Here is a 24,592-nt window from a genome sequence, read left to right on the forward strand (position 1 = left end):
CAACGACCTCGAGACAATCATGAATATTTTTTTCTCGAGGGTCGAGTGGCAAGAACTAACCTGGAATGTCAAATTTGATTCCCCCAAAAGCTGGGTTTGATATAGGGCTAGCCAGATGGAGGTAAGCCACAAGTGTTCTTTTTGTTTCAATACTACAGTCAGCATGTGAGGGACACACACAATAATATCACGTCCCGAAGTAAACTTGTTAGCCTCTTTTATGATAATATTAGCTGCAGCTACCGCCTGGAGACAGACCAACCAGCCTTTTGAGACAGTGTCCAGCTTTTTAGAGAAACAGGTGACAGAGCATCTCCATGGTCCCAACAACTGTGCTGATATGCCAATGGCTACTCCTCTCCTTTCATCTATGTATAATTCAAAGGGTTTTTGATAATCTCGCAGCTGTAGAGCTGGGGCTTTCGTCAGCTGGGGCTTTAAATCACTAAAGGCTCGTTGACACTCAGAGTTCATTCAAAAGGATCTCTCTCTGCGCCTTGAGTAGCCTGATAAAAGAAGTTGCACCAAGACCCCAAAATTAGGTATCCAGATGTGACAGAAACCTGCTATTCCTAGGAATCCTCTGAGTTGTTTACGTGTCTTAGGAGGGGCTAGGCAGCAGTCACAGTATTTGTAAGAGTCTTCTTCAGACTTGCCTCCTATCAGGAGGTTGTTCACATATTGCAGGACCATTCCTCAGTTGAGGGGAGGTAACCTCTCTAGATCTTGGGCCAGCGCTGTTCCAAAAATAGTGGGGGAGCTCTTAAATCCTTGGGGTAGCTCAGTCCAACAGAGCTGTTTCTTTCCTTTGTCCCCTTCTTATTCAAAAGCAAAGATCGCCTGGCTCTCAGCAGCCAGCAGGATACAAAAGAAAGTGTCTTTTAAATCCAAAAACAGTAAAATGAGTACAGGGAAGTAGGAGGACCAATAGTAGGGTATATGGTTTCAGGACTACCGGGTGTAGGGTCTTCACAACTTATTAACAGCCTGCAAATCCTGACAAAACAGTACTCACTGGTTGACATCTTCTTCACCAGCAGGAGTGTTGAATGGGGATCAGCACTCTGGCAACAGGCCCCACTAGTGATTAATCCCTGCAGTCCCAGACAAGCCTCAACTCTAGGTGGATACTGCTTAATCCAAGGAAGCATGACATCGGGTAATAGCTCCACGACCACAAGGATGACAGTCCGAGCTTGTCCTGGTTGAGCACTGGCCCAAACCCATAGGGCTTCAGCATCAACCACTCTTTGAACTGTGGGTGAGACAGACACTGGGGACAGCACTGGTTAAGCGAGGGCTAAGAGAGCTGCTTGCACTTTCCACGTGTTTGCTGGTGGTACTGTCAGGGACAAGCCTTTTTCATGAAAAGAGATTTCAGTACCCACTTTACTTGAGAATCCCATCCCAAAAAGGGGACCAGACATTCGGGCATGCATAGAAACTGGTGGAATAGTTTGGTTCCTCCTATTTTATAATCCATGAACTATAGTAAAGGTCTAGTCACCTCTTTTCCAACAACTTGAGTACTGCTGGTCAAAGCAGTCCCTTTAGGCTTCTGGATGAGTACCAAGAAATCTGCCACAGTATCAATCAAAAAGTCTACTAGCTGTCCTCCTACCATAACTTTTACCAGGCGGTTGGTAGGAGGGAAGTTAAAAGTTGTCTCCCCTGGTCTTTGTCATTAACAGTCCTCCTCCTGCTCTTTCGTAACTCTTTTAAAAAGCTTCTCCCCCTTTTCAATCTTGCCTGGGGTTTTTTCATTCTTTCTTTGGGAGCACTCATTCTTTCAGTGTCCGTCCTCTGCAAAATGCACATTTGTTTTTCTTGAGTCAGGGCCCATCCTTACTTTGGTCTTCTCATCTTCCTCCAAACAGTCCTAGAGCAGCAGTCAGTAGATTGGCCTGTTTCTTCATGTCCTGTTCTTTTTCTTGGCCTCTTTTACCTGATCTCTGTTAATAAAGATCTTAAATGCAATTTCAACTAGTTGAGTTAAAGATGGGGTCCCTAGTTCTCCTACCTTCTGCAACTTTCTTCAAATGTCAGGAGCACTCTGCCCAATAAAAGTCATACTGATCAGAGGACCATTCTAGGGCAGTTCAGGATCGATGTATGTATAGCTGTAGAATCCTATCATGAGTCATTCCAGAAAGGCTGATGGGTTTTCTTCCAACTGCTGAATGATCTCTTTGATCTTACTAAAGTTTATCTGTCTGGCTGCCCCATGTTTTAGCTCATACAGTAGGAACCCTCTGTAAGCTATGAGACTCTGTCTGCTTTCTGCTGTATCCAGATCCAACCCTGGGTCCTTAGCAGGTACCACCTGATCTACTGGTATACTAGGTACAGCCTCTCCCTCATTGTATTTTTCTTATGACTTTTCTTTTTCTTTTGCTAAGACCATCCATCTTTCTTCTGCTGTGAGGGGTGCCTCTAATAAAGTCTGACAATCTGCCCATGCAGAATGGTGGGTAGTGAAAATGTGAGAAAAATGTTCAGTCATGACATGTGGGTCTGATTGATACGCTGAGAGTTTTCACTTCCAGTTGTACAAATTGGAAGCTGAGAATGGATTTTGGACCCACGTCATCTGAGGTGGCCCTTCTGCAGCAGGGACTGGCACTTCCTGAAGTGGGTAAAGCCCTCCCGGGGGAACTAGGCCAAATTGTACCCCACTCCTAGTATGGGGTGGGGAGACCATATCTGTCCCCACCTCCTCCAACCCCCTGTAACACCTTCCCACCCTCAACTTCTGATACCACCAGGGAGGGGTCATGCAAATGAGGGGGTTTTTCGAGGTGGGGGAATAAGAACAACATCCATCGGTTCTTCATCTCTTACCCCATCATCATCATCTGCCTGCACCAAAGGGGCTAAAACAGAGGCTTTATCTTTTCTCTTAAGCCATAATGTCATAAAACACCCTACATATAATTTTTCATACCATTTGTTAGTTCGAGTACAAAACAAGTCAAGATGCAGAATAGTATCAAAGCCTCTAAAAAAATTTAAAGGCCATTTGACCCCATCAGGGAGCTGGTATTGAGGCCACACCTGATTACATGAACTTTTAAGACACCTCTTGATTAGTAGATTCCCCTCCCCTCCCCCATAGGTCCAGTTAGAAAAAATAAGACCTAATGCAATTGTGGCCAGAATCTTACTTCCCTGGGTACCCATTTGCAGTGGGGAATCTCACTAATCTCTTGTCCAACCTCACGGGACCTAGTCACCAGTTCTTGGAGGGAGTCTATGAGAACTGACACCACTTGTGGCTTTTACAGAGGATTTACCACCTGAAGCCCAAACACCTATCATAACATGGCTGAACTTTCTCCCTTCGTCTGGAGCTCACTGCCATGGAGTCCTCTTCTGTCACCGGATCTCTGGGACACCACAGGTTGAGGGACCTCCACAACTCGAGGAGGGGTGCACCTTCTCTCTTCCTGGCTCCTTCCTTAGGGAGATGGAACCAGGGCCAGAGTAACTCAAGCCCCACATTGGGTGCCAAAATTTGTTCCCCCATTTAGGGTTTGCGCCCTGGAGCAGTTGAGCCAATGAAATGTACTCCAAGTCAGAAAGAGAGAGGAAGTTTATTTAGAAGGTGACACCAACAGAGAGTCTGGCAGCAACACAGGCTATTTTTTAGGGAGTCTTGAAAAGCAGTTTCATATTAGAGCTCATTTATCACTGTTGCAAGGGTCTTTTGGCATGTAGCCCACAGATGGCATGGCCAGATGACTTCTTCATTACAAGATAATTACAAGAGACCCTTTATCAGACTAAACAGATACATGCCAGACATCTCCTTATCAGGCTAAAAATATACATGCCAGATATGTAGGCTCTAATCTTCATGTGGGGGGTCGTAAGTTACAGGTGGCTGGACAAAACAAAACAAAGCCATTAACAAAAGTATGCAGAAAGGAGAAGGCAGGCAGGAAAAAACTTACAGGTTCATCATGGCATTAGTTATGTCAGGCTCTCAGTCGCCCATTGTGAAAAGGAGAAAGCATGTTGTAGAGTATTAGGATCACATAGGCATTTTGAAAGACAAAAGATAACTAATTTCTTTTTCTTTTCCTATTCTGGAGCTGGTACTTTTACTTTAAGACAAAAACTAGCCCTTTTCCTTAAATAAAACACATTTCTTATGATATCTAGCTTAAGTTACTTAGAAAGGTTTCAACTTTAAGATTGACATAGTATAGAGTATAAAGATCTTAGTGTACTTTTCAAATAGACTAATTTATATAAAAGTTTCTTCAAGTAGCTACTAAATCTAAATCAGAAGACAGATTCAAGATGCAGTTTTTCTTGGTTGAGGAAAGAACTGAGACAGCTTTATAAAAAAACAGGAATTTTCAGCCATACACTGTAGGTCAGAAGCAAGCTCTCAGAACAAAAGGAAACAGACTACATAAACTCACCAAAAAATGCCACACAAAACAAGGATACGTATGTAGCAATTTTTGACTGACTCAATTCAACAGAAAAAAACAGGTTTAAAAATTTTTTTTTAGGTAAAACTTATTAACTTGCCAAAGCCTCGGATGAAGGAATATTAGATTTTGACAAAACCTGAGCTTCAAGCAAAGTTCCCCAAAGAGGAAGAGACAACACAAATGAAAGCTCATTTTCCAAAGTAGTCACCAAAATTCCAAATTACTTCTAGTATACTCAGCGTAGAGTGTTTTTAGATAGGACCCCCAAACCAGTGTCTTGGTAGCAGAGGGGGAAAAATCCAGGCTCATTTATCAAAGATGTTAAGCTCTAAGGTTCAAGCTTTTGTTTTTTTCTTTTTGAACTTAATTCATTCTGATGGCTAGAGACCTAGTCTCCTATTTTAAATCTTAAATATACTAGTTCCTCTAACTGTAAAGTAAAATATCTACTGTTGATTTTAATTTTAACATTGTGATTCTTTATTAACAAACCATATCATAAAACAGGTAAGGGACAACCGTTTCTCCCTGTGAATTTGGCAAAAAAAGCACTGTTTTCCAGGTTTTCTCTGAGCCACAAAAAGAAACCTAACCAGGAACACCACGGGGTTCGGACAGTGTTTTGCTTAGACTAACGTGTACCTTCGTTGAGCGAGTATTCTCTTGTGGGTGGCAGGCAGCCTAGCGCTCTAGCCTGTCTCGTGACTACCTTATCCTGCCACGGGAGCCTTGAACTCTCCTGATGAGCGCTGGTGGCCACCCTAATGGCTTTTACTGGCTGACTTGTGCTGGAATTTTTACTGCTTATAGTGGCTCAGAGCTCTTTGAAAATAGAATTACCTCTTTAATGTTTCAAACGCCCAAATCTGGACTTAAACTGCAATTCACCAAGGGTTACTAGATACCACTCTTAAAACAAACGATCAAGCAAATATCTAAGAAAGATTCTCCTTAGTCAAACAACTGGCTTTTCAAACAAATATGCTGAACAAAACTTAAGAAAACATGAGAAAAAGAATAAGCATAGGCTCATTTTCCGAAAGCATTCACCCTGTGGGTGTCAAAGGGACATGGAGTGTGACTGCTTGGATCCGGAAGATAGGATCTCTCTTTTTGCTGGCTTCTGCTCCACAGTCCAGGTCTCCTCGTGGTTGACTGCATTCGTGGTTTTAGAATTCCTGCAGCAACTAACTCTAATAGGGTGAAAACACGACAAAGTGTAGTAAAGCAAAAAGAAAGGTTTTATTTGGCATATATTCAAAAAGGCAAAAGTGGAAAATGGACAAACATGCTGCCAGAGCCACGTCTTTCTGAGACGTGTTCCCAATTCTTAAGGATGCATCTTAGTGGGCCACATTTCAGGATCCGTTGAACGTTCTCCATTCTCTAGATAAACACACTTGTACATTCACACAACCTAATCTGTTGTACCAATCTAACAGGCACCTGAGCCTTTTATGCCCTCAGCAGTCAATTCCTCCCACTTCTTGGGACTATTCTAGGGCCTTTCCTAGGAATTATCCTGTTACTTCCCAAATAACCTCAGATTCCTAATGCTCTCAAAGGTCAGTTTCTTCTGCTTCTTGGGACTCTTCTAAGGCCTTACCTAGGAATTACCTTGTTATTTACCAAATAACTTCAGATTCCTAATGCCCTCAATGGTCAATTTCTCCCACTTCTTGGAACTCTTCTAAGGACTTACCTAGGCACTTACCAAAGAACCCAGGGGCATTTATTGTCTCTCACAGAGCCATCATTTGGGTCCTGGGGGGAATCAGCTTTCAGAGCTGCTCCAAGATCTCTAGGAGAAATCTCCTGGTGGCACCAGATATTGGGGCTGTTTTGCTTTCCAATCCCCGTCAGGAATCAAGCAGATGGCTCCTGGTTGGCTTGCTAGAAATGTTACTGGCATGACTCGTATTGGCCAAGAAAGAAGAGACCGAGGTGAGGGAACAAAAAAGCCACCTTTATTTCATTGCACAAGGAAATGGATCAGTCGGTGCTTACTGCTGCCAAGACTGCTTGCCAAGGGCTGGCAGTCAGGTTACTTTTAAAGGGGTTTACAATAGAGAGTTCATACAAGTTATGTCAGCAACATTCTTAATCATACTACGCAGGTGCAATGGTGTTTACATATACCCTCCAAGCAAAAGCAGGATTCAAATGCAAAGGTGAAGGGGGTAGGTAGGGGGTAGGTAGGGGTGTGGGCACCAGAGGAAATGATTTTGCAATGCAGCGCTGTAGCAGAGGAAGCCAGGTAAAGAATACAACACTGGGAGTTCTGTCTCAACATCATAAACAAGATAGAAAAAGATCCTCCAAAGTACACCTTCCGTAGCTCATAAGCAAACCTCCTTGAAGCAGGAAACTATTATTTACCTGAGGCTGTCAAGTCACTTGTCCCATTAAAAGGTAAACTTCAAGGCATGTTTTTATTGGAGAATTAGCAAGACTGCCTGCAGTGGGGCTCTTAACAGTCTAATGGCATCTGGGTAAGATGGATTAAGTCCAAGACCACGGGATGAGTCCCCATCCAAACGAAGGTGATAGAGGCACCTTTGAGGGCACCATTGTAAACACCTTTCTCTGTGTCTCCCCCAGGCTTGGATGTCAGGGAAGCTCAGGTCATCCCTCTGTCATTGGTCAACAAGTGCATCAGTGGTGAGTATATCAACGACCAGGGGCTGGTGGTCAATGACTGCCATGCGGAAATTGTGGCAAGGAGAGCATTTGTTAACTTCCTCTATGCACAGCTGGAGCTGCACCTGAGGTAAATGGATCATAGTTTGTGATAAGTTGACTTGTGTTCCCCATATTGAAATACATATTGAAGCCCTGGCCCCTATATTGGTTGATGTGATCCTATTTAGAAATTAGAATTTTCTTTTGTTATGTAAATGAGCTTATACCATTGTAGGGTGGATCCTAAACCTAATCACGTCATAGTTATGAAAAGAGCAGATTAGATACGAACACACATGGGAGAAGAGGAAGACTGAAGACAGAGACCTATGTCTCTGCAAGCCCAGGAACACCAAGGGTTGCTGGCAACTACTCAAAGCTAAACAGACAAGAAAGGACCTCTCCCTAGAGCCACGCACTGAATTCAGGCTTCTAGCCTCCAAAACTGTGAAAAAATTGAATTCTGCTCTTTAAAGCACCCACTTGTGACATATCTGTTACAACAGTACTAGGTAATTGAGACACTGCTGATGACTTAGACAGGCTTTATGGAACTCCATGGCGGGGTAATAAACCTGTCCACTGGACATCCAAACCCATGGCTCTTTTGGAGTTGTATTTATGCATCTTGTTGATGAGCAGCCAGTATCTAGGCGAAAGAAGAGTTACCCCACAGTCAGCTCAGAATGTATTTTCCCCTTTATCCTGGCAGTTTTCCTACTCATGATAAATACTGGTGAGCCATAAAGCTTAAGTTTTTATTCAGACGATTGACAATCCCTTAAGCACTGACATTGTTGTCATGCAAACTAGTAAAATATTGAAATGCCAAGCGTCTTCCTCATTATTGTCATTTCTCTCTCCAGTAAGCACTCCGCTTGCCTGTGAATTATTGCAGCAGTTTCCAAGGCATGTGCGCACGCTCACACACACGGACACATCTTGTCACATGCTCATACCATTAAATAATATTTCGTATTGTTTTCTGTTAAAACATTCAGAGATCTCTAAAGGGTGAAATTTTACTACAAATAACGAATTTCACAAATAAAATCATAGGCAGTTATCACAAGTTCCTTCTTCATGAGGCTAAGACTGCCTTCTAGAGACTAAAGGAAATTATTGAGAAAGAGAACTGACAACCTATTTTATACATTGTCAACTTTCAGGCAAGGTATTTCTCTAATTAGTTACTTATATTCTAAAAACAAATGAGACTAGGGGAATATTTATGGAATTGGCTAGAGGAGAACAAAGATGTTTCCCCAACGGGAACAGCAACCCAGTCCTGGTTTAAACTCTGCTTCCTTTACCGTGGGTTTAAATGAAGACTATATTCTACCCATCACCAGCCCTCCAGTTGTTAATTCCAGTGCTAATCTGCTGTTAAAAAAAAAAAGAAAGAAAAAAGGAGGAGAAATAAAATAAAGAAAAACTGACAGGAAAAAAAAAAAAAAACAACGCATGGTCTCGTGGGAGTTGAAAGCTATTGCTCTCTCTAAAATCCATAATTGCATTGATCGAGCTTAGAGTGTGTTCAATTAGAGGATTATGTTATTTGGATCAATGTTACCTGCTCCCTGGTAAACTTTCATTTCAGCCTTGGAAAGGTGCCAATTTGACATTGGCATCTATGCTTGATTTTGATGAAACTGTTGCCGCTTCAAGCGGGACCCACAATTCAGTATTTCCACCAGGCTCTGTGCCTTCCGACCAGGTAACCACAGGCTCACAGGAAGACTGAAGGCTTAGCACCTCTATCCCTTCCTTGTGAGCTTCTTGTCTTGAGAATTTCTCAGCCAAGCAAATATCTTAGAATGCATAATTTCTGCAAGGCCGACCAGGCTGCCTCTCACCATGCCAGGTTACCATTTTGTTTCCTCTCTCCAAGCCTCTTCCCAGGGCTCAATCCCCACTAGAGTACTGCTAGGCCCACTGTAGTGGTGTCCCTCAGCAACAAGTTCTAATTATATATGACAGGTTGGCAAAGTTCAGTTTTAGTGGTCTATTATCTTCTAGCGCTTTTCCTTCCTGGGTCAGGGGTAATATTCTTATCTTCTTCATCTCTCCCTTCACTTCCATATTTCCCAATTTTTTGCATTTTCTAAGACCATGTCCTCAGATAATATTACCAAAATGGCTAATAATGGATTTTAAACTGTCATCTGCTCCCTGCCCCCTCCTGCATGAGTATTTGCATTTTAATAAGGGTGTTTTCAAATGGAGAGGCCAGAAGCCCCTAAGAAATGTTCTCTAATATTGAAATTTCTGGTGTTCTGATGGCAGTGTGCTCTGAGCATCAGTAAGAAGCAGGCTGTCACCTGGACCAGCATCTCTCTGTCAAATGTATTAAACAGGAACAGAAAAGCTGGTGGATTTGAGCCTGTGACATCTCAGTCGCATTCCTGGACTGCACTGTTAGTCATAAGGATTTGATTGCTGTGGGTCTCTCTGCCAGAAACTTTTCTTCATTGTATCTTCCTAGCCAGTCTTTCCTTTCTTATATCCTTTAAAGCAGTGCTCCTCAAATCCACTAATATTGGAGCCTTGGTCTTGGTGAGGACTTTATGAGTACTCAGTCATGCCATTAACATGTACAGAGACTACACAAAGGGAAGAAAGGCCCAAATATATGCTGAACAGACTCAACTAAAAGCTATACCATAATATACTCTATTAATTTTTATCTGAGCCTCTGAGCAGTGCCCAGTAGCCAAATATATTGCCCCGCATTTGTTCCAGGAGGACTGCCAAGGGTGCGTCCTCAGTTGGATATAGGGAAATGGAATTGGAAGTTTTTCAAAATGTAGAGAAAGATTTCTCTTAAATATCCAAATGCTCAACTGGAAATATTTCAAAATGCCCTTATCTCTTGTCTGTGTCACAGAATGAAATTCAGCTACCATTTATCATGAGTTCTCTGTGTACAAGGCACCCCGCTGCTTGTTGCACAGGATTCAAAGGACAAGTGAACCCCAGAGTCTGCGCAGGTGATCAGCAGTGGGGGGAAGAGCCAACCAAAGGCAGCCCATGATCAAAGTCTTGGCGAGTTGCCAGTGTGACACACCCTTGACCCAGTATCACCTCCCTGTGTGCAGGCTGTGAGCTGGGAAACTAAGGCCCAGAGAACCTTCGCATGGTGACTTTGGGAGTGGTTAAGAGCTCTGCTGCTAACCAAAAAGTCAGCAGTTCAAATCCACCAACTTCTCCTTGAAAACCCTATGGGGCAGTTCTACTCTATCCTATAAGGTCACTGTCAGTCAGAATTGCCTTGATGGCAATGGGTTTTTTTTTTTTTTTTTTTTTTTTTGGTGGAGGAGAAGGGTCTCCAGAAGGCATCTGCAGGGAGAATTCGGAGAGTCAGAGTGAGGGAGGGGGGCTTCTGCTGAACGCACAGAGGCAGAAAGGCATAATATGATGCCTCAAGGGTTTCCTAGTGAGAAAATTTCTGTTCCACTGCCTGTGTGATCTCAGGACCCAGCAAAACAGAATCCATCATCAATGGGGCAGAACTGTGTAGAAACAGCAAGAGTGGCAAAAAAAAGTCTACTGCCTGTAAAAAATGAGAATAAAATCCAAAAGAGGGGAAATATAGGCAAGTTTGTTCCCCCACCTCAGTCTGAGGTGGGACCTATCATTTTTGAGTCTGATGGCCAGCTGTGGGGAAGATTTTTCAAGGGCAAAAGTTCTGTATCTGTCAAAAATTAGCAGGAGACTTTTTTTGTTTTTTGTTTTTTTTTTTGAGCATATACCCTTGGTCATGGTTGGGTACAGAAGAAAAGCAAAGGTCCATATACTTAGATTCCTCACTTGGTGCTATTTCTACTTTGTCATTCTGCTGTCAAATCCAGACACCTTTGTCAAGTCCCTTCTCCTTTTAATGCATAAACACGTTCCCTAGTGATTCTATGTGAAACTAATAGTCCACTCTCAGACCTTGTCATCAGGACCATTCTGTGAAGTCACAGGAGTCTCGTTTTGTAAGTAAAAAAAAAAAAATTTTGAGACACAGGTTAATAGCACCTGAGAAAACTGACACTGTAAAAGATAAACCTCTATGCCAATGTTAAGGAAGGGTGACGATGACAGGATTTCTGCAGCTTTTGTTTGCTTTTTGTGGTTTCATTGCTGAATATTCTGGAAGCTTTATTGCAAGGGGGAAAACACAGTATGCAATGTGAAGAAGAAAAAATGGGCAACAGCTACACAAAGCAAGACAAAGACATTTACTCAGTTGGAATGTTTCTGGTTTGGTCCATAGACAACGATGAGAGGACTCAGAGCGCTCAGTATTTTTGCGGTTAAAAGAGGGCGGCTACAGGCTGAAGGAAAACATTCTGTTCCATCTCTACGTGAGCACCTCCCCCTGTGGAGACGCAAGACTCAACTCTCCCTATGAAATCACAACGGACCGTAAGAGACAACGTTTTTTACCTTTTTTTAAAAAAACAAACCAACAACCAGAAGCTTTCCTCTATCCATTGGCCATGTTGCAGGCTAACTCTGCTTAGGGACCATTTGCATTTGGTGGCCAGGACCCATATACATGCAGAAAGTGGACTGCAATTATGCAGTTATCTGGGTAATTAATATCTCTAAAATCTTAGTCTGAAATGCCCAGATGATTGGGAAAAAATAGTTTGCGATCCAAAATTAGCTATTTAATTGCCATATTCCTCTACTTCATTTTAGTAGGACAGGCAGTCCTAGTATCCCAGGCTGGAAAACAGAATAAGTAAGAACATAGGTGAGAATTAGATGGAGTAGGTGCGAATTCAAACCACCTTTGTTTACTTTCGTTTGCAACCTTGTGGGGAATAAAGGTGAGCGTTTATAACTGTCAGTGGGAAATGATGCCTGGCGAAGATATCTACCTGGGGTTATCTGGGTGATAGTGTAAGTTATCTACAGAGTGACCATTACTAAACCACCTTCAGCAGGATCTGCCCTTTAAGCGGTTTTAGTAGGGGAGATAGTTTTGTAACTATATAGATACGGGTTAATATCATCTGAAAAAAAGCATCAATGCCCCCTTTGGCCCCTCCTCAGTCATCACTGTCACTCAAGAGAAGTGACAATGCCTGTTCCAGCTGGGGTGGGGAAGGCAGAGGTGCAGTCTCTTTGTGTGAACCTGATTGGTCCATGATTTCAGTATCTCCATGTAAAAGAAAATAAAAATTGTTGAGGGCTAACTCCTCCCCTTAATGCTTTTAGAAATTCTATTATCGATATCTATAATATCAATAATAACAAAAAAACAAACCTTTATTATATTATTACTATATGATTATTATATTATGGCATTATATTACTATTATATCTATTTCCATATATGTGTGTATATATATATATATACATATACATATATATGGAAACTCAGGTGGCATAGTGGTTAAGAGCTATGGCTGTTAACCAAAAGGTTGGCAGTTCAAATCCACCAATCACTCCTTGGGAACTCTATGGGGCAGTTCTACTCTGTCCTTTGGGGTTGCTCTGAGTCAGAATCAACTCAACGGCAATGGATTTGTTTTGGTTTTGGTTTTTAGAGAGAGAGAGAGAGTCAGTCCCTGGGTGGCACAAATAGTTAAGTACTTGGCTACTAACCAAAAGGTTGGCAGTTTGAACCCACCCAGAGGCTCCTTGGAAGAAAGGCCTGGCAATCTACTTCAAAAAGATCACAGCCATGAAAACCTTATGGAACACAGTTCTACTCTGAAACACATTGGGTTGCTATGAGTCAGAGTCCATGGCAATTGGTGTCATACACATATACATATGCATACTTATCCATATGTATGCATATATGTAAAAACATACTTATATGTATGTATACTTATTCTATACTGTGTGTGTATATATATAACATATATGTACAAGCACACACACACGTAGACTTCTAAACATTTTCCTGAAGCAGTACTAGACAAGTCAACTGCATAGTCACTGAAACCAACATATGTGTGGTGAGAGAGCTAGTCCTAATAGGGATGCTAAAATATCAAAAAGCTTATCCTTTTTTTAAATTTGTGATATATATAATAAACATCTGCCATTTCAACATCTTTACATGTTCGATTCAGTGACGATGACTACATTCACCATGTTGTACAACATGAGCACTACCCATCTCCAGACTTTTCCATCACCCTTCAAGCAAGCTTCCAAAAAAAAAAAAAAAAAAGACCAAACTCATTGCTGTCGGGTAGATTCTGACTCATAGCAACCCTACAGGACAAAGTAGAACTACCCATAGGGTTTCCACAGAGCAGCTGGTGGGTTTGAACTGCCGACCTTTTGGTTGGCAGTCGTAGCTCACTGTAGCTCCTAGCCACTGCACCACCAGTCCCCCTAAAGCAATGACTCCCTCTTTCCCCCTCTCTCCCACTCCCTAAGCACTAACAAACTTTGGTATTTATATATTTGCAAAGGCTTATTCTTTTGCTAAGAGAAAACACTATTAGAAACACAATGGGCAATGCATAGTTATTAAAGGTTTATTTTGGCTTTCCAATTTTTCTGCTTGGAAGGTTACATTTCTGTTCCAATTACCAGAGTGAGAAAGAATAAACATTTGTTGAGTGCCTGCTGTGTTCCAGGCTTCTGAGGAGCGCCTTTACCAAAGATAAAGGAAGTGTGGGGAAAAAAATAGGTTTTTTTTTTTTAATCCTACATATAGTTAACCTATTTCTCTAACCCACAGATTAGATGCTGAATCTGAGAAATTCACTCTTGTATTTATTAACTTCCCTCCAATCTCATCTCTTTTTCCTTTGGAGAGTGTTTGGGTGGAATTCTCCATCATGGGATTCTAAGTAACGTTTTTACACCCTAGGGAGATTAAATGAGAGAATCAAATTGAATGGAGAATCAAGAAAAAGGGTCACAGTAAATAGTGACTTTTAAAGAAACCACACCATAAAGGAAAGGAGCCCTGGTGGTGCAGTGGTTAAGCACTTGGCTGCTAACCGAAAGGTCAGCGGTCTAGCCCCTCCACAGGAGAAAGATGTGGCAGCCTGCTTCTGCAAAGATTACAGCCTTGGAAACACTATGGGGCAATTCTGTTCTATCCTATAGGGTCTGTGTGAGTGGAAATCAACTCCACAGCAGCTGGTTTAGTTTTTTTCGGTTTTTGTTTTTGGCACCATAAAGACAGGGGCCTAGGGGTTGGGGCATGAAAAGGCAGAGCCATTCTCCTACAGAGGAAAACCACCCTACTGTGAGCGCTGCGTAGGGTCATACAGAACTTCCCCTCTGATACCACCAGCTCTCAGAAAAAGGTTAAAAAAAAAAAAAGTGAAGTTGAGGTTTTTTTTTTAGTTCATTTGGCTGGATCTACATAATATCAATGACCTATATAAAACTGTGAAATCTGGCCTTTAGACAGCTACTTGGAATTATCTTTCCATTTCTTTATGTAAAGGTTTGACCTCCTGAAGGCCCGGCCCAGGAGGCCTTCCAGCTGTGCAAGGATGAAGTCCTGCCAGAATGCTGGGGCTTGCCCCAATTGATCAAGCTTCTTCCTTTGCTGATTTGCCCCCAGGGAGACTCAGAAGAGGGCTGAGTGGAAACAGGAGGGTTTCGGCATATTTCCAGAAGTACTGCTCTCTCCAGAGGGAGCGTTTCATCTCACTGGGCTTTTCGGTCCCTGTACATTGGGCACCAAGTGCAGCCTCTCTTCAGCCCATGATTCCAGCTTGCAATGTCAATGGTTTAGAAAAACAAACAAATATATTCTCAGATACACCCTGGGGCACACTTCCAAACACAGATGTTTTTTATTTCATGGTGCTTTTAAGAAGTGGCAGGTGCTGGTAGGAGGAAAAAAATAAAGCATTTTCCTCACATTTTTGCTGCAGAGATAACCAAGCAAAAATGAGGTGCTACTGCTTGAGTTATGCCTCTCCGTTAGGCTGATATTGCTCTCCAACTCTTCCCGTCTGGGGATCATGGTGAAGGCAGGGCATGTGTCGAGTTTGAAGATTTTATAAATTAGGCTTGTTAGGCAAAAGTCATACATCACTTTTTCCTTATTTAGTAAGTGTAAAAACAAAAAACAGCTGCCAATGAGTCAACTCCAACTCATGGAGACCCCATGTGTGTCAGAGTAGAACTGTGCTCCAGAGGGCTTTCAGTGACTGATTTTTTTTAGAAGTAGATCACCTGGCCTTTCTTCCAAGGCACCTCTGGGTAGATTGGAAACTCCAACCCTTCAGGTAGCAGCTGAATGCATTGACTATTTACACGAACCAGGAACTCCTAGTAAGGGTAAAGGAACCCAAATTCCTGCACCCTCTGCATGGAAGGAATTTCAGAGATACTCAGGGATAGAGCATTGTCCACATCTCCTCAAGAAGGTGCCAGCTCTTGGAACAACTTCTGCAATTTTCACTTTGAAGACGGAATCCTCTAAGCACCCCTTTAAAATAAGGGGGGGAGGGAGCTTTCCATATTGCCCATGCAGGCAGTGTTTTTCTTTGCTGCCCTTTAAAGAAGGCTTGACCACTGGGCTACTGAATGAGGGTGATCAGGACCTTGACTCTAAGGGGCTACTGCCAGGACTAGTCCAGTGGCAGAGTCACTGGTAACAACCCCTCTGGCTGGGCCAGGACCAGGCCTCGAGCTGGGAGCTTTGAGAACGGGTGTTAGGGCTGGTTCCCAGAGGTCAGCTGCTCAGGCACAGTCTACCCTCCCGAAGTTAACCTGGTAGAAACCCAGTCTCACTGTATCGTCCACTCAGGAGTCACTCTCCTAAATGAAGCCCAGGTAACACGGTTCCCTTGATCCTAGTGTCCCCCAAAAGGTCATTGTGAGATTATCGTGCTCACAAATGCAGAGCCTGCAGAATGCAAACATCCTCAGTCTGCTGAATTGATACCTTGATAACGGATCTAATGTGTCCATTGTAGTTAAAAGAAAGCTTAAGCACTGGAATTCTTAGTCTTCCTGAGCTTCTCTCTATCTCCTCTCCCACTCCCGGAAACTGGCTCATTTCCTCTTACCAGTGCATTGACCTGCTTTGGGCCTGTTAAGTTTAGTTCATTTATCTTCTCACTCCCCCTTTTTGCCTGCGTAGAGCTATTGTGTCCTCTCCACTTAGGGCCTGCAGCACTCTTGATGTTAACCTACGGCTATGCAAAAATTATCCACTCTCTCTTCCTCTTCCCTCCTACCCCCCTCTCTCACATGCATACCCACACACAGACGCAAGCACACACACCCATAGGTGCGCAAGCACACATGTGCATCTACACGTACACCCCACAAGTAGCTAATGCACTGGGATCTGCAAAGACACGTATGATGTGTCTAATTCAAAACGAAGCTTGGAAACTTGAATAGAGTTGCCTATATTGTTCTGCCTTCCTTAAAGCGTGAACAACAGTGAAGGAGCAGCACAGTAGTTGGAAATTTTGTGGATGTTTGTAAGCAATTATTTAAAAAAAAATTTAAAAAGTAATTATTAAAGCTAGTGTTATATAGATAGGAGGGCTGTAAAGAACAAAATCTGACCTGGGATTTCTAAGAATAGATGTCTGACCTGCTCGCACAGCAGCTGCCTCCCACCGTGGCCTCACACTCCTTCTAACCGCTTAGAGTTTCACAAGCTCCCGGGAGCCCCTGAGTCAGTCAGCTGGGAGATCCCCAACTCCCTCAGGCCGAGGCACAGAAGCTCCATGTCTAAGGGAGAATCCAAGAGCCATATTATACCCTGACCCCATTTTCTCGGGATGCCTGTGACTCGAGAAATTCCATATTCCAATTTTGTTTATTTTCTCAAAATCATTTATCTGGATAGACTGCAAACTCTCCATCCCTGGAGTCTTTAAATGTGATATCAACACCAGTTGGTCCAAGATGTTTTAGGAGATGTGCCGGCTGCAAACTTAGGTGAGTATTAGGTGTGGTTGTTTCCACACCTGGCTTATTATCACCCAGGAAGTTGCTAAAATGCCACACACTATTCCCTCAAGTTTCTGATGTCTTTGGTGTGGCACGGGACTTGAGAATCTGTGGTTTTAAAGCTTCCCCAGGTGAGTCTGATGATCAGTCATGTATCAGAACCACTGGATTAGAACCTCCTTAAATTGTCTCTGGTCCAGGTTGGGCATTTATTTATTGGCTGCGTATTAGAAAGTTCTGAGTGGGGATGACGATCTGGTGGAACAATCAGGAACGGCTTGGCAGAGCTTTATGGTAGGATTCCCTGATCAGAAACATAGTATGGAGGCAGAAAAAAGTGTTCACTGGTCATAGCGTGTGCTATGAGAGACAACTGCTTCAACGATAGACTTCTGCAGACTGAGGCCTTTGATCTGACTCAACTCAAAGCTACTCCATTCAGCTCAGATAGCTCAAAGCTACTAAGTTGTATGACTTTCTCTTGGATTCAAAGGCCCAAGGTCAGTTATGGTGGAGACAAATGCCTAAAAGACATCTTCTTTACACCACCAGGAGAACATAAAGCTTTGCTTCCTAGAGTTGGGATTCTGTTGGACTGTGTGCGTTCTCTAGAGGTCAAGGACATCCGTTCTCCACAAGGGAGGAGGAGTTCAGACTCGTTAAGGACAATTCCATTGCCTTTAGTGGGCCCTGGAAAGCCTGGGCTAGAGCCATGACAGTCCTATAAGAACCTAAATGTAAGGGCACTTACTACTATAGCTACTGCCCTCCTTCTAACTCACCAGTGACCTTAGTGCAAAGTTCTCTGTGATTTTCCTTCTTGACATGGTTTTTAAACAACCTGTTAAGTTTAGTTCTTAGTGCCATGGTCCAAAATAAACAGCTTCGTTAAAATTTCCAATCTATCTTCCACAAGATATGTCATGAGAAATAGCACGATTATATCATCTGTTTATTTTACAATCATATGCTTAATGCCTAGTACAAACTAGGCCAATCTGATTCATAATACAGAAGGGCAGCTTGAGAAATCGAACCAAAATCTGTACGAAGTTAGGCAATCTAAAGTACAGTTCCTGTGTTCAGATTTGCCTGGTGAGTTTCAGAAGCCTGTCACATGGGATTCATGCATTGTATATTCATGCATTGTAGGATCAATGAATTTAAATGGTCTTGTAATTCTTCATCATAACTATCACTATCATCATCATATAACACAAAGGTTGCTCACATGACCGTATGGCAAATGTTGTTGAAATAATTATTACAATAAATAGTAGATTGGTTCACTGATACACCTTCTGGAACATAACTTTTGAAGATCTGGTATTTAAAAATCTTTTCTTCCTTCCATATACCTTTGTCTTTTCCATTGTTGGCTCCCTCCCCCTTACACCATTGTGGCAACCAAGTGCCACTTTTTAGACAGATCGTTAGCTGCCGGGTGGACTTCTTTAATTGTCCCTTACCTCCAACTTCTTTGAATTCTCCCCCTAAAAATAAAATACTCACTTGAACCTAGTTACTAATTACTCCCTCATTTTATCTTGACATCAATATCAAAAGGTAAGGATTTTAGATTAATAAGAGCTATAATGAAAAATCTGACGATTAGGGACATTAGAATTAGGTGAGAATATTCTGGTGCACTTGGGAGTATTTACATAAACATCATAGGCAGGTACTGAAAGTTTTGCACCTCTGCTTATCTTAGGCACACCGTAAATCCACTACAGATTATTTATATTCAGTTCCCTGCAATTGCTGGTTGGATTGACATTTTGTTCAGCACGAAGTGGCATCTTCAACTTCCTCCTGCCTGTTGCAATTAGCTGAGAAACAGCCAGAGGAAACAGGCTTTGCAAGATTATGGACACTTGGGTCCACACCCGTACTGATCAAGCTGATCAGGGAGTCTGCTAGAGAAGGCAGCCTGGGATTTAACGAGGCCAAAAATAAACACTTCGTGGAAACACCTCCTGCACCTGGCTCTTCAGGCAAAATCAATCTAGCTAGGAAACTTTGGGTTAACTCCTAGAAACCAGTTTTTAATTCATATCTTACCTTCATGTTTTCATGTAATTCAGACTCTGAAACCTACTTTATGGAAAATTATTTTTGCAGGAGCAATGGATAAGAATTTAATACAGGTTTTCAGTAAAATAAGCAATTTTTGAGGTTGTTAAGCACTTGGCTGCTAACTGAAAAGTTGGAGGTTCAAACTCACCAGCCACTCTGTGGGACAAAAATGTGGGAGTCTGCTTCCCCAAAGATTTACAGCCTTGAAAACCCTATGGAATAGTTCTACTCTGTCCTTTAGGGTTGCTATGAGCTGGAATCGACTTGACAGCAGTGGGTTTTGGGGTTTTTTAGATGATGACACAATAGCTGTGGTATTAGGAAAATGATAAGAATACTGTAATTACAATGAAGAGAAGGACAGCAAGTCCCTGACAAAATATCCCGAAAACGGAAGACTAAAGTCTAACCAAAAGGTAGAGGCACTTCAGAAGAGAGCCCTGGTGACCTACTTCCAAAAAATCAGCCATAGGAAACTCTGTGGAGCACAGTTCTACTCTGGCACCCATGGGGTCATCTCATGGCACGTCTGAGTCCACTCAACAGTGACCGGTAACACTGCTGTTCGGTATATTAGCTCCTTCGCTCTCCAAATGCTGGCTGGCCAAAGAAAACGATGCCAGGTGAAAGCCTCATCTTAATAGTGTAAAAAGTCAGGTTAGAATAAATGTTTGCTCAAGTGTGGTTTTTATGTCGTCAACTTTTTTATGCTCAGCTTATTATTATTGCTATTGTCATCATCATCATCACCTGATACCCAGCAACATTCAAAATGGAAAAGACGAAATTTATTCTCTAACTGGGGGAAGGCTTGGCATTCATTTACTGTGAACAGTGAGGCTGTCTCTCACCTCGGTTCTCCCCCGGCTAGGTGACTCACAAACCAGCCCAAACTTGCATCTCTGCAAGCATCTGATTGGCGGCAGGGTCCAGAGGCGACCTCAAATATCTCAAAAATTGCCTGTCTCCAGAAAGTAAAGTGATCTTTCTTCCCAAAATACAGTCTTTATGGTAAAATGTATGTGTGCTGTAAGAACTTCAGTTCTTAGAAACAATGAGAAAACAAACTGGAAATTACTTTAAGTTCTGTAGTACGAAACTCCTATCTAAACCCAAGTGTGAATTATTACTTGGTGCCTGCAGTGGTAGTAAATGAAGGGAATTCCATTCCCACAAATTCTAAAACTTAAATGGCAACTTTTTAAAAAAGGCATTTAATATTCATTCATGTTATCACATGTATGTAAATGTTGGGATCACTATGCCATTTTATATGTAATTTGTACGCAAAGGACTTAATCATTTCCATATTACAGTATAATCCGCAGTTAATATACAGAATTTTTTTCTAAGAAAAAATTAATTTAAGCTTCTTCTTATTTACTGGCATAGTAGTTAAGTTCTACGGCTGCTAACCAAAAGGTCGGCAGTTCAAATCCAACAGGCACTCCTTCAAAACTCTATGGGGCAGCTCTACTTTGTCCTATATGGTCACTATGAGTCAGAATTAACTCAACAGCCCCAGGTTTGGCTTTTTTGGTTTTTCTCATTTATGCTAGCTCTCCAGATAATTGTAGGGTGTGGCTGTGTGAGTGTACTCACACATGCACACACACACACACACACACACACATGAGTTGAGAGGGCTCTGGAAAGGAAGGGAGAAAGAATGCATGAAGACTTAGGAATCTCTAAGGCTCCATTCGTAGCCTGCATCATTTCTGGCCCTAGCAGAGCACCTGGTTCATACAGTTCCTTGATAATAGTCGGAACACAATGACAGCTAGTTGCATTCAGACTCTGTGCTAGCACTTTTACATATACTATCTTATTTAATCCTCATGGCCTAGAAAGTAGGCACTATTATTATTCCTATTTTAAGATGAATTAACACTGTCAAAGAGATATTAAGCAGCTTTTCCAAAGTTGCACAGCTAGGAAGTAGTGTAAACCCACTGCTTTTGAGTCGATTCTGACTCAGAGTGACCCTATAGGACAGAGTAGAACTGCCCCATAGGGTTTCCAATGAGCAGCTGGTAGATTCAAACTGCCAACCTTTTGATTAGCAGCTGAGCTCTTAACTATTGTTCCACCAAGGCTCCAGCTAGCACAATAACCAAAAATCTTTGCTGCCAAGTCAATTCCAACTCACAGTGACCCTATAAGACAGAGTAGAACTGCCCCATAGGGTTTCCAAGGAATGCTTCGTAGATTCAAACTGCCGTCCTTTTGGTTAGCAGCCTAAGGCTTGACCACTTCTCCACGAGGGCTCCAGGAAGTGGTATAAACCAAAACCAAACCCACTGCTGGTGAATTAATTCCAACTCTTAGCAACCCCATAGGACACAGTAGAATTGCCCCATAGAGTTTCCAAGGAGTGGCTGGTGGATTCTAACTGCTGCCCTTTGGTTAGCACCCTACTGCTTAACCACTGCACCATGAGGGCTCCAAGAAGTGGTACAGCAAAATTAATATCTAGACCAGGAGTTGGCAAACTCGACCCCTTGGGCCAAATCTGGCCCACCACCTGTTTTTGTATGGCCTGTGAACTAAGAACGCTTTTTTACATTTTCAAATGGCTGGAGGAAAAAAAATGAAAAGAAAACTATTTCACGACACATAAAAATTATATGAAATTCAAATTTTGGCATCTATAAATAAAATGTTATTGGCACACAGCCATGCTCATTCATTTATGTATTGCCTGTATCTGCTTACACACTACAATGGCAGAATTGAGTGGTTGTGACAGAGACCATATGGCCTACAAAACCTAAAACGCTTACTATCTGGCCTTTACAGAAAAAGCTGGCTATCTTTCCCTAGAGCCCAGGCTCTTACTTAGGTATGCTGTGAAGAAATCCCTCCCCCACCCTAAATCTGTCTTCTCACCCCTCACCAAATGGAAGGGAACTGAAATCCTTCGACATGCTTTCTGGTTACGCTTTCCCCCAACCTCTCCCACCACTCAAAGTTACAGAATCCAGAGGTCTCGTTGGACAAGCAAGCACCCCTGCCATCTCTCACCTATTGCCTTTTATCTCCTAGTGCACAGCAACAAACACATAGTCAGGAAGTTCCGAGGACATCTGCGGACGAAGGTTGAGTTGGGGGAAGGGACAATCCCTGTGCGATGCCACAGCGCAGTTCAGACGTGGGATGGCGTCCTGCTAGGGGAACAGTAGGTCACCATGTCTCGCACAGACAAGATCGCCAGGTAATAGCCTGATTTGATTTCCTCTTACAAAAGTCAGTATGTCTGTTATGTGGATGGGCTGTGGTTCTGGGTCAGAAAAGTCAACAGGCAAAGCCACAGGCTACTGAGCTATGTAAGGCCTAGTCCTGATTCACAGCAGGTAAATACAGTCAGTGTATGTTGTCAAGGAAATGGTAGATAGTGGCCTTATTGCCTAATTCACAGCTCCTCTCTTAAACAGGTATTTTCACATTTTAATACACATATTTGAGACAAACCAAAACCAAACCAGTTGCTGTCAAGTCAGTTTCAACTCATGGTGAATTGACTTGTCAGAGTAGAACTCTGCTCCAGAGAATTTTCAATGGCACATTTTTTGGAAGTAAACGGCCAGGCCTTCCTTTCGAGAAGCTTCTGTGTAGACTCAAACCGCCATCCTCTTGGTTAATAGCTGAGAGCTTAACGATTTTCGCCACCCAGGGACTATTTGAGGCAAAGTGTCTTTAAAGACCAAGTACCTAAAAATCTCCGGTTGCCCCTACAAACCACCAAATAAACAAACTTTCCGTGAATGATCTGACCACTGGTACTGCCCGCCACAAACAGTTTGAGAAATACCTTTCTTCAGCTCACCTCTCTTCAGCATCATCTCATAAGTTACTTTGCCCCCCAAAACGTTTTGTGTACCCTCCATGCTGCTGTCCAAGCGGCCTTAGCGCCTCATGATTTCCAAGCCCTGCCAGGCCAGCCTCGCAGACACCAGGCAGAGGCACTTCCCGTGACATTCTGTCTTTTACGGTTCTTCTCACCACCAAAATGTAAGGGATTTATGGGCCCTTCTCAGGCCTCCTATTCTTTGCTAAAATCTGATCAACTATTTCAAGGAAAGGTGTCAATCTTTGATGACAAAAAGGTGGAACTTCTCTCCCCCATCACTCAATAAAATATTTTCATTTTAGAAGGAGGTTTCAAAAGCCTCCGCACAAAGATTCTCCAAGAGTGAGAGTCTCAGAAACATGGCACGTAGGAGGAAAGGAATCAGGAGAAAAGAATATCTCAGCATTGCTCCAGATCACTGGAGAGGCAGTGAGCAGCTCCATTCTGCTCACAATAAATAACAAGAGCGTAATCGCTAACCTGCTCTCCTGGGTCTCAGTGTTGGTGCCCCCAGACATGCCACGTCCATGGAGGAAGCACTTCTGTAACCTTGGTTTGGAAAACACTCACAGCGCATGCTTTGGCAGTGAGGAGGAGCAGTGGGAGCCAAGCCAGTTGGCTTGCAGAGACTCAAGCACTCCCTGAGAGAGCCACGTTGCTGTTTTTAGTTACAGTTGTATAATAGAACAAAACGTTGCCCGGTCCTAAGCCATCTCTTTGATCATTGGTGTGCTCAAGCCCATTGTGTAATGCTTTCCAACCTGAGGGACTTACCTTCTAGCACTATGTAGGACACTAGTCTGTTGTTATCCATCAGGTTTTTATTGGCTAATTTTTGGAAGTAGATCACCAGGCCTTTCTTCCTACTCTGTCTTAGTCTGAGAGCTCTGCTGAAACCTGTCCACAATAGGTGGCACTGCTGATATTTGAAATAGTGGTGACATAGCTTCCAGCATCACAGCAACATGCAAGCCCCCACCGTACAATAAGCTGACAGATGGGTGGTGGGAAAGAGCCAGAAACTGCCCCCAAAGCCATCCCTGATATTAATAATAACAAAGTGGTCAGAGAAAGCCTGTGTTACAAGTGAACGAAAGCGTCTTTTAGAAACTTTGATAAATGCATTAATCTGTGATATATAAAGTAAATAAAACTGTTGTCCTGTCCCCACAAATGTGGTTTCTAGGGAAGTCGCCACCTCCCCAACTTCTAGAAAGACTGCTGCTGCAAAGATTCTGTCTATGGACATTTTTGGAATTCAGACTAGTCAGGAGGAGAGAAGATTGGTCTCAAAAGTACATGAAGGAATAGAGAGACAGGTTGAGAGAGGAAAGAAAGAGAAGCTGAAGGACCCCAGGAAAACCAAAGCTGGTAATCTAAGGCAATTCAGAGTTCCGTGCCACGGCAATAATTATCTTGTACCAACAAGGTGCCTAAAATTCCCACAATCAATGAAATCCCTTAGTGAGCGGATGGCGAGGGTGGGTAAAACTGGTCTCCACCATCCCCAGCTAAAATGCAAATACCCTTAGTGCGTTTCGCCTAGAAGATTGAAACTCCATGAGGTAGGAACCATGCCTGCCTTGTTTATCCCTTTATCCCCAATTGCTAACACAGTGCTGGGCACAGAATG

The 24,592-nt window shown here is 42.7% G+C and overlaps 1 protein-coding gene across 1 annotated transcript in view; it reads left to right on the forward strand.

Moving 5' to 3' along the window:
* Nucleotides 1–6,355: 6,355 nt before the first annotated feature.
* The window catches only part of LOC100661999 (adenosine deaminase RNA specific B2 (inactive)), a 58,431-nt gene continuing 40,194 nt past the window's right edge, over nt 6,356–24,592 (forward strand). Inside the window, 4 exon segments of the mRNA XM_064278750.1 lie at nt 6,356–6,389; nt 7,047–7,215; nt 11,389–11,540; nt 22,155–22,323. Coding sequence (XP_064134820.1) covers nt 6,356–6,389; nt 7,047–7,215; nt 11,389–11,540; nt 22,155–22,323 — 524 coding nt within the window.

The sequence above is a fragment of the Loxodonta africana genome, chromosome Y, assembly GCF_030014295.1.
Source record: "Loxodonta africana isolate mLoxAfr1 chromosome Y, mLoxAfr1.hap2, whole genome shotgun sequence".
Classification (NCBI taxonomy): Eukaryota; Metazoa; Chordata; class Mammalia; order Proboscidea; family Elephantidae; genus Loxodonta; species Loxodonta africana.